Source organism: Nipponia nippon, unplaced genomic scaffold (assembly GCF_047370975.1).
Source record: "Nipponia nippon isolate SJK-2023a ecotype South Korea unplaced genomic scaffold, ASM4737097v1 scaffold_5, whole genome shotgun sequence".
In the NCBI taxonomy this organism is placed as follows: Eukaryota; Metazoa; Chordata; class Aves; order Pelecaniformes; family Threskiornithidae; genus Nipponia; species Nipponia nippon.
In genome coordinates this window covers 23,213,413-23,229,154 of record NW_028262369.1, presented here as the reverse complement: position 1 = coordinate 23,229,154, position 15,742 = coordinate 23,213,413, and the positions used below count along the sequence as shown (strand labels likewise).

General features: G+C 40.8%; 1 protein-coding gene across 6 annotated transcripts in view; it reads right to left on the bottom strand.

Annotated features, from left to right (window-relative positions):
• Positions 1–157: 157 nt before the first annotated feature.
• The window catches only part of ITGB3BP (integrin subunit beta 3 binding protein), a 37,192-nt gene continuing 21,607 nt past the window's right edge, over positions 158–15,742 (bottom strand). For 4 of the 6 annotated variants that reach the window (XM_087731034.1, XM_087731038.1, XM_087731037.1 and 1 more), the window contains 5 exons: positions 15,536–15,629; positions 13,760–13,876; positions 13,496–13,555; positions 5,300–5,353; positions 2,995–3,285 (listed from right to left, as the gene is read on the bottom strand). In XM_087731034.1, the coding sequence (XP_087587160.1) occupies positions 5,301–5,353; positions 13,496–13,555; positions 13,760–13,876; positions 15,536–15,629 (324 nt within the window). In that variant the 3' untranslated portion in view covers positions 2,995–3,285; position 5,300. Of the gene's footprint in view, positions 312–2,994; positions 3,286–5,299; positions 5,354–13,495; positions 13,556–13,759; positions 13,877–15,535; positions 15,630–15,742 lie in introns of those variants that run through there. The other 2 variants (XM_087731035.1, XM_087731036.1) reach the window with 2 other exon arrangements.

Below are 15,742 nucleotides of genomic sequence, written 5' to 3'. Positions count from 1 at the left end.
GTAGCACATCCAGACAGCAATTCTGTAGCAGCTTCAGTTCACCCACAGGCTTTTGGTTTTCTTGTATTACAGTATGTGTTATTTTCCACGCTAACAATCGTTGCAGAATGCTGAAGCGTTGCACAAGCCAGAGAGATGCACCAAAGTTAGTCCTGGGCGCAGAAGCAGAGGCTGTGACATTTGGAAAGGGAAAGGTCCTTGTGTATGCGGCGGGTTGGAATACATTTCTTCCTTTGCTGCAGATCAGCAGCTATGATTTGGTTTTAACACTAGTGTAGTCTTATGACTCTCGCCAACTGTTTCTAACAGGACTGAAAAGCCAAAAAAATCTTGGTTTTACTGAAATGATAGCAGAGGTTCTGCAGTGCAGTTTGAAAGCAGGTACTAGGCTCTTAAAAAAAAAAAAAAAAAGGAGAAAAAAACCCCCAACGAAAAACACCCCCTATTGCATAGTAATTTGCAGATGTAAACTGAACTAAACTCTGCAATTTCTCCCTCTGCACAGTACAGCCTCCAATGCCAATAGTTCAGAGAATACAAATTGATGGAATAATTATATACATAACAAAGCATGTAGTAAGAAAATAAATCACAAAACCATTCATGGTAGTAGAGTTTAATTAGGAGTCAGTCTATCCTTTTTTCTTAATTCTGCTCTGACACACTATATATATATATTAAAAAAAAAAAAAAGCAAACCCCTCCTTGTTTAAAGGCTTCTCCCCTGACCTCACTGCGCTCTGTCACATACCAAACTGTCATTGACATTAGCACATTCTGGGGCTGTCTCTGCAGCATGGGTTGCGAGTGTGTGAATCAGCTGTTCTGGGAACTCCCAACTGTGTGACTTAGGAATACTGCAAATGAAGTCTCTACAAGCTGAGTGCATTTATTCAGTTTTTCCAGCTTTATTTGTTGTGGAAAAAGTAACCACAGCCAAGTTATACCTGTGGCAGCCGAGACAAAATAAAGAAGGCGCTCTGGAGTAGCAATTGTAATGTTATCGGTGGTGAGTACAGTTTAGCAGTTTACCTACACTGTAACAGTTCACTATAAAGCAACAAAGCTTAAATATTTTCACAAGTATTTAAAATTTTCCTGAGGGTGTGCACGCAAGAGCTCTGCCCACAGCATGGCCTTTCTTTTTAGAAGCGTAGGCCTAGTGGCATTGATGTGTATCAGGACGCATAAATAGGAATCTTTGTCTCCAGAGGCTGTGAAAGCTGAAAACCACTCCCTCTCCCACCGCTGGGTGAAAGACTGCCAAAAGTTCAGGCAGCTTGAGGAACGTCTAGTTCCAGTGAAATAATGTGTGAAACAGCAAATCAGGATGGAAGGGAGCAGAAGGGTTTCAGGTTCTAATCAGCCCGTTCTCTTGTGTTCATCACGAGACCACGGTGCAATCCTTCCCACCCATATAAAAACATTAGTTTTGAGTGTATCTCTTTTCTTTGTCCTTGAGATGGCCTCCAGGGGTGATAAAGTGAGAGTCATACGATCCACCTTGTGTGGAACTGGAAATGGTTCTTAACAGACCCAGCTGTTTCTGAAAGGCAAAAGCCTGGTACACCAGGAGGTCAAAGAAACAGTAACTGCTTAAATAGCTAAGGCATGTATGAGGAGTATTTGCAGCAGAACCTTAGTATATAACTTTGTATTTCCCTAAAAAATGATTAAATACCAAATCTCATGGTATTTAATAATTGCCATGGTCTAAGTTACTGCTGTAACTCATTGTCGCCCATCATCACCTTTACTGTTATTTTCTGTAAAAGTTTTATTCTGTTCTTCTAAGACTACACAGAACAGCTTGATTTAGACTGGCATACACTTCAGTTACGGACCCTTTTCAGATCAATAATTCTTTAATTTCCAACCACACTGGTTACAGTCAGGTTATATAAACTACTGCTGGCTCAGGCTAACCTTCCGTTATCGTACAAAGCGCTCAGCTGGTGAATCTTGTCCGCACAACAACGAGTTACTGACACAAGTCCCTTCAACCACTCACTCGCCTTTTTTTCCAATCAGACTGCACAGGCATTAAAGCGCAAATACATTTTTATTAATTAAAAACTCCCAAAGCTTGAGTGCATACATGTTTAACCGCAAACTGGAACACATTTATCATTTTGGTGCTCAGAATTTTAGTCGTAAAAATCAGTTTATCTGGTTGAGTAACAGTACTTTGCAGTAGTAGCAAGAAAGGACATTCAGTTGTGTGCGTTTATGTTGAACTTGATCTGGGGGAAAAAAACCGTTCTGCTCTCTCTCAACACAAGGGAGGTTGCACCTAACTCACCGATTTGAGACGCAGGGTATTCACTAGGGGGGAGAGGAGGTTTTGAGGATAACGAAAAAGAGAAGAAACTCTCTTATCACAGCTCTCCCCATATAGCATTAAATACCAAAACTAAACTAAAAGTTGACCTGAAAAGCAAATGCTACTAGAGCCACGTGTTTTAACGCTGTGGGCTTGAAGCCGATACCTTTCTATAGAGTGTCTTGGGTTGACTTTAGAGGAAACACCTTCGTAGATGACAAATACGTCCCTAACTGTGGCAGCCACAGACGGGGAAATTGGTGTTTTGTAAACAACTTAAACATGTTCAGCGCTCAGAGTAATTCCTTGCACAACAGAGCTTCCTCTCTCTTTTCAGTCCAAGCATCATTAGAAAAAGTCGTAAATTTTTATGCAGACTGCTGCAAAACTACATGTGTTAATTTAAATCATGTTTTGCTAGCTTTTGGGGGGATGATGAATTGATTAAATGAGTGTGCGCGCACCCCCCCCCCCGCCACCCTCCCCCCGCAGGAAGCAACAATTTCCCACTGGAGGCCTGGGATCCAAAGTTCATCTTTTAACATGGTTTCTTCTCACCCAGGTCTTGGAGGGAGGGTTGTAGTGGTGGGTTTGGTTTTTTTTTTTGGTGGTGGTGTTTTGTTTTGTTTTTTAAACCACAAGGCAGCATAATTATATATTTGCAGAAAGACTGTACAGAAAATATAGTTTATTTTCCATGCAGCAGCAAACCTAAATCAGCATTTTGTACACAGGCTTGCATAAAACGACCATGATATATTATTTACATTGAGATTATCTGGTTGTGCACATTGTTAAGTTTAAATAGATGCCAGAAATGTGCACCTGCCTAGCGCAACAAGCAATCCCGAACTGGTATTTGCTGGGGAGATAGGTTTACAGTCATTTCTTCTCTCCTTTTAAGTACAGTCAAGCAGATGTAGAACTTTGGGTTGATGTGGAATGCATTTTTCACATAATGCCTGTGTGGAGATAAGGAATGACTAAAAGAAATAGCAATTAGACAACAGCATCATCATTCATGTGATCTCTTCAGAATTACATGTCCGTCCTACGTCCAGTACTAGCCTCGCTGCATAAGACAGACAGACAGACACGCGTACATCCTAAGGCAATGCAGAGCAACAGACGGTCTCCCTTGAACTGCAGTAACATTCTACGATGTTTTAAGGAAATGCTGTAGGTTTTATCGGCAGAAAAAGTTGAGAAATAATTGCTAAAAGCTCATTTAGCTATCCCAACCATATTTTTTAAACACTTGGAAAGCAAAGGGCTGTACAGTGTTGGTCACACTTGGGAAGGGATAGAGAGAACCAGAAAAAGTAAATGTGTCTTTTTTTGGCCATAAGGTGCAAACCCAATATTCACTGCCGAGCCAGTGCTAGCTAATAGCAGACACGAGTGCTCTCCGAGCTAACTTGGAATTGAAGCCTTGTAGTTGTGGTCAGTATGAGTTTAGTTCAGGCTAATAAGCCAGTGCAAGCCTTTGGTTATTGTACCATAGAAAGGTCACCTTCTGCATTCTGTAGGACTCAGAAATTATGCTGAGTGGAGAAAACGAGCCGCTAATCAGGGTGCTAGCTCTGCTCTCCCACACTGGTTTCCATCCCTCAGTTACTCTGCCTTTGGTGCAGTAGTTGGTTTGGAAGGAGTAAGGAGTAGGAAGAATCGCTGGCAGAAGCAGCTCATAAGTATTAGGGTAACACTGGGGACAAGCAGGGTTTTAAAGCTTTTTTTTTGCTACTAGGTTACTTGTGATTACAAAATAAAATTTAACCTTCGCTGAGAAGGAAAATGCATGTATCTGAGCTCAACCCTGCACTCAGTTACACAGCCTGTAGAGTCTGTAGAGCTACTTTTCCATATTCCTCAATTACAAAATTAGAATGCTTTAACTTCCCAAAGGAGGGAGGTTCTCGCACTATACAGGGAATTGATATAACCTGCAGACATTCTCATCTTTAGAGGCTGCTTTGTCTCACTAGACTTTATGAAAGATAGGAGCAACCACTTTTCTCATGCCCAGGCAACATACGATGCTAGACAAAGTCAGTCGCTAACTGAGATTTTGCTTACAACACTGGAACAAAGATGAGTAGCCAAAGGAGGAAGAATTAAAAAACCCATAATACATGCCTTGAGGTGCCTGTTTGTTAGTATATTGTTTTAGGCTTCCTGCTCTGGGAAGCCTCTAAGGAAGCTGATGCAGTGGACTGACTGCTCAGCAGCAAGCCCAGCCTGTCCGAGGTGCACGTGGAACAGGAGGGCGAGATGCTCTTGGGGAAGGAGATGCTTGGATGTGGGCTGCTGCGGCTGCTGCTATCTCAACTGGACCACCTGCCCTGCAGCCCACCGTCCTCTCCTGGAAAAGAGCACCACTTGGAGGCCCGTGGCTGGCCGAGCTGTCCCGGCTGACTGCGTACAGCCTGCCAGGAGCGAGCTGCAGCATCTACCTACGCATCAATAACAGTGAAGAAGGGTGCACGCAGCAGCTTTGCAGGAAAGCACCGCCTGGGCCCAGGCAGTGAAGTACCCCTGCCATCAACAGCACAGCAGGGCTGCAGCAGGCAGCCTCCTGGGTGAATTCCAGGGCATCAGTCGTGGCATTTAAGGCAGCATAATCTGAAGTACACAAATTTTCTTGGTTTTGTTAAATGTATTACAGCTGAATTGCCATTCCTGAAAAAACATCCAGGTAGAAACTGACAGGGCTGATGAGGAGAAATGCTGTCGGATATTTTAGAATGGGACAGAGTTGCTACAGACCCAATACGTCATTTTGCTTAACACACCAGTAACAAGAAATACCACGTGCAGAGTAACAACTGTTTTCCCATCAAGCTATTACAGTCTTGACTGCAGGCCTACATACTAGATCACTCTGCAAATGTTTTAAACTTAAATACCTCGGTCCTTAAGATTATACCTTAAGATTACACGTGGAGAAGCCACACAGCAGACCTAGGGGCTGCTTACCTCAGTCAAGGAGCGACTTCAGGAACGCAGCGCTACTGGCAGGCTGAACACACTCTGTGGAAGAGGAAAATCGATTTTGATAAACGAAACAATGGTGTTATTACAGAATTTGTGAAAATCCCCGCATAAATATGAGTTAAATAAGTTACTGCAGTGGTTAACAGAGCCCCTTTTACTTGATACAGTTGCTGTGTCTCAACACTAATTTAGGAGATGGTCTTAATTACTTGTGAGTGTATGCACGTACGCTACATCATTACCAATGATGACAAAGCAGAACAGAATGTGTTACGAGTATTAGAAGCTGGTCCTTCTTTTTTGCTATTGATAAAAGAATAAATAAAAATCCATCAGGACCATATCAGCACATTCAGCAGAATCCAGTCAAGGACTGCATGAGAGGAACAACCATCCCCTGGGTCCTCCGAGGGGATGGCAAAAAGAGAGGCGACCACACCTGAGCCCCTTGGGCAAGGCGGGCAGGGCCAGGGTGAAGGGCTGAGCAGACGGCTGGAAGAAGTAGAGGAAAAGTGTGCGAGGGTAGCAAGGAACTCGGGGAATGAGAACGTAGGGGGAAAGGGTCTGGAAGCAGGTGCATCTGAGTGCCAAGATTTCCGGATGGCCTTCTGCAGCAGATGATCAGCTCTGGTCTCGGTACGCTTAGCGTCTGCTGGTGGTTCATACTGCATTTTGATTCCACCACCACAAAAGGGTGAAGAGAGAATTTAGAATTACTGGCTTTATATTAAACATACTGAGAACAACAAACAAATATTTACAGCAGCTTATAGCTAAAAAGACTCCTACTATGAGGAAAGGGGCTGCATATAAACCTAGACAGAGAGAGGCTTCAAAGCCACCGAAGACGTGGGTGGTGGTGGGGAAGATTCTCCTCAGTTCTCCTCATTGGGCATGCTGTGATTCCTTCGGTGCCACACGCCTCCTGTGTGTGACGTGACACAGCAGACCGGCCCGCGGATCTGACGTGCGGTGCCAGTGAGGTTACCTGCAGCCGACCCAGACCAAGCCAGAAATTCTGTCCTAGGCTAGGTCTTCATAAGGTTACTCCATACAAAAGGCATCCAATTCAACTTTGCCTCAGGTACAGCTTTATACCTAATAAACACCATTTGTTTACACAGATTATCATCAAAAACCTACCACTAACTATTGCTTAAAATAGGAAACTGTCCAGTCTTGTATGACAAGTAACAGAAAAAGGCTGACATTTAATTACAAGTTGCTATTCTTTGGTTTCTTCGTGCTAAAGGCAACTTCCTAATTCAGTCTTTATGAACCCTTTAATCACTGATTGCGGCATTCTGACTATGCAGTACTTAAAGAACCCACACATGCTGAAGCAACCCTGCCAAGATCTGCACTTCACTCTGAGAAGCTGCCTTAAAAAATGTAAGCTGCCCAGATTCATATAAAACATCAACTCAGCTTTCTTTCCAAACATATACCATGACAGCACATTTTGACAAAACAGCCCTATTTATAGTAATATTTATACAGATGGCATTAAGATTTAGATATTCAAATAATATGATTTCCTGCTCACATATTCCAAAAACTTACAATGCTTGTTGTAGCAGTTTAAGCTTTTCTTTTTTAATGTATGAGCTAATGAAGATAATGAGTTGTTCTTTAAAAACCCCAACAAAACAGACAAAAACAACCCTCGTCTCTCTGATCTTTTTATATGCAGAACTCCTAAGTAAGTTAAACTACATAAAAGCAAAGAGAACATAGCAAAGCTCCTGTATGAAAATCTGTTGTGACCAGAGCGGCTAGGAAAGGAAGGGATCCGTGGAGGCGACCAGAGAGGCGCCTGGGCTGCAGCCGACTGCGGCACAAGCGCTCGCTGGGCGCAGGACCAGCCCTCTCTCTTCTCCTTGGCTCAGTGTTTTAGGGTTGCACAGGGCAAGGCAGCAGCTGGAGAGTCACCGGAAACCTCGCCCCTGCGCGGGTGGGTTGGTAGAACCTTGCTGCCCTTGCCACGGTGTCTCCTGTCCCTGGCCCGCAGAAGCATTAAAAGGGCAGAATCTTCCCGAGTTTCTTTTCCCCTCCTACTTCCACCACCATTCCTTCCCAAGTTTGACTGCTCTAAAACATTTACAGATCTAAAAAGCAGAGAGAAAAAAAATGTTCACCTGTCAGGTGATATAAAACCAATCTTCTACTAAATGTGCCAGAATAATTTTTCTCCACCTCAACCACAGTTAAAACCTTCAGTCTATTCATTACTGTCTTTTTATAGTATTTTTATTTAATAAAACCTATTAAGACTACCATACAAATCTCTTTACTTATGCTTTTATCTTTTAACTGATCAATTTTTATATTGCTGACATCCCTTCTTCACCATTTGCTCATTTAAAAATTCATAGTATATGAGCTATGTCTCTGGAGAAAACGTCTATAAAATTTGTTACAGCTGGCAAATGTGTATGAGTCAGTGATAGCACATGACTAAATGCTTCACAGAAAATAAAATTTGTTTCTGTAGTAAGCAGAACTGTTTAAATGTTATTTATTTTTATGTTTCAAAGAAAATATATTGTGAAGTGCTGCATTGATTTAATACGCAACAATGTCTGTGTACACGCTGTACAAGGAAAATTTATGAAACCTTTGCACAACTCCTTTAATTGAATTTTCCAAATCTCTCACCACACACAAATAATCAATATCTTCTGCAGAGAAAACCAGTCAGAATTATTACAGTCTTTCTTTTCAATTTTGTTGTCATCAGCACATACAGAGCACCTGGATATTTGTAATGTCTGGATAGCAAGTTATTTACACCTCTTAAACATATAATTGCTACTAAGTGAGTCCAAACGAATGTTTCTTTTCTTTTTTATTTAAAATAATTATATTCATGGGAGAAAGCAGTATTTATTCTCATGTAGGAGTTGCTACATGTAGCTGTTGAAAGAACTACAATTCTTTTTAATTTTTCATTAAGCTTAATACTCCGAAGTCTAGATCCACTAGAATTAAAAATTAATAGCTATTGTGCCTGTAAAAAGGTACACAGGAAAATAGAGTATAAACACAAGTGTGAAATTCATGAATAAATGTGGCTGACACCTAGATATAAAATGCAGGTTGACAGTTCTATATGTATATACGTCTGAGGCCTATAGTCATATGTCTCATGTGCATTTCTGTATCTGCCACAAAAGTTAATAGCTTAATATTTCATCTACATAGCAGAGGATGTTAAATCATTGGAGAGGTTTGTAATTTGCCCCCTTCCTTCCACCCAAAAAGCTTATCATGCTGGTGACCTCAGACCCAGATGCTTCTCAAATCTCAGGTTGTATTTTAAAATAGGCGCTCTTAAGGTGCAGGTACAATCCAACAGACCCATAACCTGCTGGGAAAGAGCGCAGCATTTGGGGGTCAAACAGAAACCTGTCCGCCAGCTTCTTTACCTTTCAGTGGCATTCTTTCAGCAGACAAGGTTACTCAGTTGTCCTAGGAAAATCACTAGCATTGCAGATTTGGGGTACCGGGCTCAGTGGGTTTTGTTACCTCTTCTAGACTGTAAAGGACGTCGCATGGTTACAAACTAGAAAAAGACTCGCTTGGACAGAATGAGAGAAGATGTACAGTCAAATTTGGCCTGAGCAACAACAGCTTTTGATCCACACGATACAGATGAGAATACCACACACTCCTCCTCAAGGTGCATTTTGGGGCACTCGCACAATTGGTTTTGATTGTAAATGCAGGAGGGCAGAACGATTTCTCTGGGTCTCTGCATGGGGACGTTCAAAATAACTTACGAGTAAACAAAACAGGTGAGTTGCACTAAGTCCCTGTGTGCAAACGTACACTCACATGTTCAGCACTGAAGGAGTCTTAATTCTGTTTTGCTTAATGCAGTCCCATTTACAGGCGCTCACACTGAGGTATAACTTAAAAACATAACTGAGATTAACTTTTCCCCATGCCTACTTGTAGAAAAGCCTTGTGACCAGAAGTACAGATAGATCTTCCACAAGGAAGAGCAGATGAACAAGGCCAGGCTCCCTCCCGCGCCACGTAAACAAAGTTATGATTTCTTGACGCTGTCTCACCGATGACATAGAACATAACGCTCCAAGGGTACGCTCATTTCCATCGGCTGGTTTCAGCTCCAAGGAATCATCTACCAGTTGGGAACGTGTGCAGTGCATCTGCACAATCTCTCTCTTTAATCTGCCATTCACCTGCACCTTAAGGGCCTAAGTCGTGCCAGTCAGGGTGACTGCTCGTCTAGAGGAAATCCTGCAAAGTGCTGCACAACTGCAGCCCCTTCATTCTGCTTTTGGCCATGAGAAGACTCTTGGCCTAAGGGCTCCCTGTCCTGTGGCAAAGGCAGGTGTGCACTCCATACTGCAGCTGTATTACAGAGCTAGTCTGTGTAAGCGTCAGCTCTGGCCTACACAGCCTTGGGCACACAGGTTGACGGAACTTGAATGCAATCGAATACCAGGCCTTAGAGCGTATTTTCAGACCTTCAGAAAACATTAATTCTTAATTCAATTTTTGTCTTAGTTTCACAGCCTTTCTGAGTAGGCCAAGAGGGCACTCGTATCTTGGGTGCATGCAGGACTTCAGTGAAAGAGTACTGATGACCGCCATCTCTCTTCCCAACACCATGTAGGGACATTAACTCGGAGCAGACATTTCTGATGTGCGGCAAAGCATCAAACCATGCCTTCAGTGTTAAGAACTTAAGTAAGCATATCGTTTGCAAACGCAAGCTCTAAGTCTCCATCTAGTAATAATCTATTTGAAAAAAAGTCCTTCAGCATCATCTTTGTTGCTTTTAGTATGATGTACACCACAAAAAGGCTGCTGGAGAGACCTTGTTAAACTTTTGCTGGAAAGAAGCCTAGGATTTAACTGAAAGGACCTTGGTAGAACTAAGGAACTGTTGTTTGTGTCAGCATTAGCAGCTTTTTCCAAACAGATTAAAAACATGGAAGAACTGAACTTCAGAAAAGCCTCTGTCACAAATGCCTAGAAGTAGGGTTTGCACAAGCTACAGCATGTGGTTCATCCTTACAGTCAGCTCATGTATCACTTCTTAAGAAAGAGGCCTACAGATTTGTTCGATAAAAAGGCCATTCCCAATACCTAGGTCCAACCCCTGCATCCGTCTCATCACTTCCCTGAAAAGTGAGTATTTGCTGTAAGCAAAGGCAATCATGGCATTTGTTCCATTTGCTCTCAAGGAATGGAAACTCTGGAAAGAAACTCAGTTTCTGAATAAATTTACTTGTGAATTCATTCAGTTCACTTAATAAATTTCTACTCAGCCAGTTCACGAGACTTACTTTTCCCAGAAAAGGTATAATGACATTTCTTCCCTGCAAGTGAATACAAAGGTGGGCTGAGAAAAAAAAACCCTATGTTTTTAGGTTAGGGTTTTTACAGTCAGAAAAATCCACAGATACGTTCCTGAAAATATAAAGTCTGATGTATTCCCCTTTTCCCGAGAAGATCACAAAGGAGGAGGAGGAGGAGGAAGGATAGGCGGGAGACACACCCAAGTATGTCTAAAAGTCAACAGATTTATTCTACTTTATTTTAGAATGAAGTAGAAATATATTGTAAACTTGATTTACCCTCACTCACAGCAACTCACCAGACCCAAGCTATTTAGTTGCTTGTACACAAAGACCCAATACAAAGTCCAAACTCAAACTGACATGAATTGGGATAAACTGTGGAATATTGTATTCTTACCATCTTATCTGTTTTGAGAAGGAACTCTGCTTATTAAGGAGGTGTCTATATTTTGCAGTGTTTCTGAAATGGGATTTTATGTTTCACCATATATAGGCAGTCTTCAAAAAATTAGATTGGCGAGTGGGAACTCGGTATTACTTGGTCCCTAATCTCTCCAGCTTTGCTTTCATTAGTAATTTCAAGTGGTGTTAAATGAAAATCCATCTAGTTAACCCTGATCTGGTCTCTTGGAAAGCCACCACTACTGTTGCAAAGAGTGCAAACTTCAGTCACTTGTATTAAAAACAATACGAAAGTAAGGAATGTTTAGAACTAAACTTAACAGGAGTGATCATATTTGCCCACGGGCTTGGCAGGACGAACAACAACACAGAAAAGAAAGTGTTTATTTCATTACAAGATACAGTCTGAAAATAGTTTTCCTTAACACTGCAAGTATTGATCTTCTATAACACTATCCTGTTGTTTCTTACTTGGACAGCAGACGGGGTCATGGACATGATTTATGTCAGTGTTTTTATTTTTGGGAAGCAAGGTATTAGTATAATTTGTAACAACCAGCTTAAGTAGCTTTCCTGTTTAGAATGTTATCTTCACTCCTTGAAACTCTGAACCTATTAAATTTTCCTTTAAAATATGCATATCGCAACCCACACATTTAGTCTCAACACACATAAAGCACGTTTTGGACTGCAACATACCGACTAGATTTCATCTCTTGGCAGCTGCTTTACAGTTTGCTTACATTCTATTCGAAAACATTTTGTTTACTGCAAATGCTAGTCATGGACAAACAATGATGCCATTTTTTATGCTGGTCACACAACATTATATACCGAGTCCTACATAATGCTACCCATTAAGCAAGAAATGTTTTATATTAAGTTGTTTTAAGTAGAGGTTGTGTATGCAAAGTAAATAAATTTCATGCCTCACCATGTGATGATAATGTGACATTCCATCTGTATCAAGCCACAGAACAGTCATAAGTTTTAAGTCTTGAGCATAACTAATTAAAAATAATTACTAAAAACCACATCCAAAACTAAAAGGCAATGTAAAAACATCTCCAAATGCTTTTCTTTTATCACATACTTCTTCGCCTCTCCTACTACTGTATTTTCAAGACTGCAAAATTGAATTTATTCTTTATTAAAGCAAAACTGACACTGAAACTTCATCAAAATTAGTCAACTTAAATTCATAACTCTGTTTTCCATCCTACTTTCACAAAATATCTCATTTCTCATCTAACAAGACCGGATATATGTTTAGCGTTAGGGGCTAGTTTCTAGAGCAAAGATGGAGCTATAAATGTATATCCTGGTGACCATTAAGAAGCACTGCACAAAGGAAGCAATGACTGTTTAAATCTGCAATGGCCCATAGCGTTCACCGTTATCAGTGCCAGACAGGGGCTGTGATCATTTGAAGAGAAGGACATAGGGAGCTGTAAATCAGAAATAGCAGATTGCACAAATGAGCCAAATCCCTTAAAAAGTGATGTCACTGCTTTTCATTTTGCGGTAATCTGCTGGAGCTGAGGAAACTTAAGTTTGATCAATTTTCTTTCCTATATGAGAATTCCCCACAGCAAAAAGAATTTAGGCCTGTGGAAGAGCAGATACAATCAAAATCAAAGGGGCTGCTTGTGATACGAAGCAGTCCTGCTGGTTGGGACAGCTGGCAGACAAAGCAGTAGAGATGCCATCACTAATTTTGATTCTCGTTTTGTTCTAGTTTAAGATAGAACACATGAAGATAACGGAAATATCAGAATATCGGTGGAGAATGTTTGTTGATTTTACTGGGTGTGAGGCAAAAAACCCAAATCTTGTGTGTATCCCCCTGCCACCTTCCCAGCTAGATAAGGCACTAAAGTGGCTATGTGGGCCACACTATATTAAATGCCACCAACTTCAAATATTTTCACAGCGCTAGTTATGAAGAAACCTAATAGTTAGGATTTCACAGTCCCCTGGAGCGTGCTAAATACCTCACATTACATATAAGGTGAAAAAGGTTTTGCTGCAAAGACTGTATACTACTTGGCTTATACACTGAAAATGCAGGGGGAGGGAGGAGAGTGAGGAAGAACAAGGATAACTGATATACATGAAAGGTATGTAAACTCTCTAGGACCTGACTGCACTTATTTCTAGACCATGCCTCAAGCGCAAGACCATTAATGATTTCTTCTCCTTGCACAGTTTTATGGAGAAATACCCAATACAATGAAAATAGCTGAAAAGATTAAATTTACATGTGAGTAGTGCAAAAGTTTAGGCTAGGCAGCATGCTTAGAAGAGACACATTTGATTATCATCATTTTAACATACTAAAGGTTACTCAACTTATTTCAAGTGGAAAGAACTAAAAAGGAATCAACTAAAAGGAATCAACAAAACATCTGTTACACAGGAGTTATAAAGAGTTCCTTACCCCGGGCAGGAAGTTTTCCATGGTTTCTTTTTAACAGCTGCAGTTCTTCTGCTTGGGTCACTAGTCAAATAAATAAATCTGAAATCAATAAATGTTGCCCCAGAGATTTCAAAGAAAACAATGCCTATGCTTCCTTTTTCACTTTCAAAGCATTCGTATTTTTCTTCAAGTGATGAAAAACCCGCCCCCTTACCTATGTATCATGGTCAAAAAAATTAACAAAACATTTTCAAAATGAACAGAATTTTGAGAAGTTGTGCTTACAAGCCTCATACCACATTCTGTTCCCATTTTTGTCTTCTAGTGCTGACATGGTGCTTTGTTCCCAATTCAGAGATGGGGGAAAAGATGATTCTTTCCCATTTTGAAAGCAACAAGAAGCTAACAGAAAGAGTGGACATAACAGAAAATGTCAACAACAGGTCTGACATCTCATTTGGGCAGTCTTACTGCCCTATCCACAGTGTAGGGTAGTAATGTAAACACAGACTATTTTCAGAAAACTTCATTTTGTATAAGAAAACACTGGTTATATGCATTACAGTGGGAACTAGTACAGTGTATACACATGCAAAATGAAAACGGAATAAGCATTGGAATACAAGTCAGGAAAGAAATGGTAATTTAAACAGCAGTAGCTGCTGGAAATGCGTGGTGCATAAATTCCACTGCTGGGGTGCATGCATCTAATGCATTAGAAGAATCACAGTGCTCCTTGGTAAGAAAAATTCTCTAGCACCTGTGGCTTTACTGTCCACCTGTTTCCAACTGCAAACAAAGGAGCAGTCCCAGTCACCCTAGGTTTTGCTCTCCTATAGCTAGTTCCAGTGTTTTTATACTCTGCAGAGCAACCAGGTTGTAGAATAATGTATACCGGCAAAATATCACATTTGCTGCAGGTTAAGAAATTGTTTTATCTTCTTTGCATACTTGTCCATAGACTGGACACAGGGACTATGTATATGCATATATTATTCATATTCCCTGGTCAGCTAGAAACTAGATTATCAGAGGTTGGTATGAAAAGTCTACAAGAACAGCGTTACATAAGCAAACCTGTGAGGAGAAACAGTGGTAGGTAAATGCAGTCTTAGACACACACCTGTACCACAAACATGTCATGTGGGTACAGAGAAAAAGGTGTTACTATTGTGAAAACAAATGAACAAACCGTTCTGAAACATAAAGATAGGGGCCCCTTTGGTGCCTACAGCTATCTTTCATCACTTTTAAAGGAATGACCTGGTAAGGGTGATTTTTATTTCTTCTTTCTGAAAGCAAATATTTTCTTTTTCCTGTTATTATCCATAACGCAAGTTTTTTGCATTAGAGTATTTCCCTATCAACGTACTCCCCTTCTAGCTGCAGAGGCAGTTGGGAAGAGAAGTATGAGTGCACTTTTTGCTGCTGAGGATTCACGTGTCCCAAGAACCTCCCACTTGGAGTAAGGATAAAAAGTTTCCTAAAAATGGAGAGGTAAAAATGAAAATCTTTGGCTTTCTGGGTTCTTTTGGAAAAGTGTTACAGATGCACATCTGTAAAGTATCCTTATCCCAACACAATAAGCATCTGGTATGTCCATCATTTAAAGACACATGAATAGCAATTTTTAAAGCCTGGAAACCTATGTTCAGCCTAATCCTCCTAACAGGCAAACAAACAAAACAACTTCCTTGCAAAAAGAGAAGAAAGGCAATGCAATCAAAGTGCAAACGTTTAGCCTAATCACTAGCTAACTACCCACTAAGTATCTAACTATTTACATAAGAAAAGGTGTTGCTCTTGCAAGTTTTTCCTCCCCATCTGTGACTGTGAGTTAGAAGAGTGGACCGTTGGGGTTGCCTTTCTTTTATGTCCCTGGTTGGATGCACAAGGACATTTAAGGTGCGTTTGTCCTGACCAAAAGCACTCACACATCGGGAGTCCTGGGGTATAACACTCCACTGTAACACAGAGTGGGGTATGACTCTAGGAAACGTTTGGAGTGATCATTGTTAAATTATTATAAAGGGGATAAATATTATTGGAAATCCTCCTTACTTAGCACTTGGGTTTTCTGCACTTCAGCACTCAAGATGCAAGAAAAGTTCGAGACACCAATAATATTTTCAAGCTCTCTACTGCCCTCTAAAGCCTGGAAAAAAACCATAATTAAAGACATTGTTAAATCTCATTCCCAAACTACCTACTTAGACGTCTACAACTTATTAAAAACATCTGTAAGAAAGAACTTTTGGAAATTTTTCA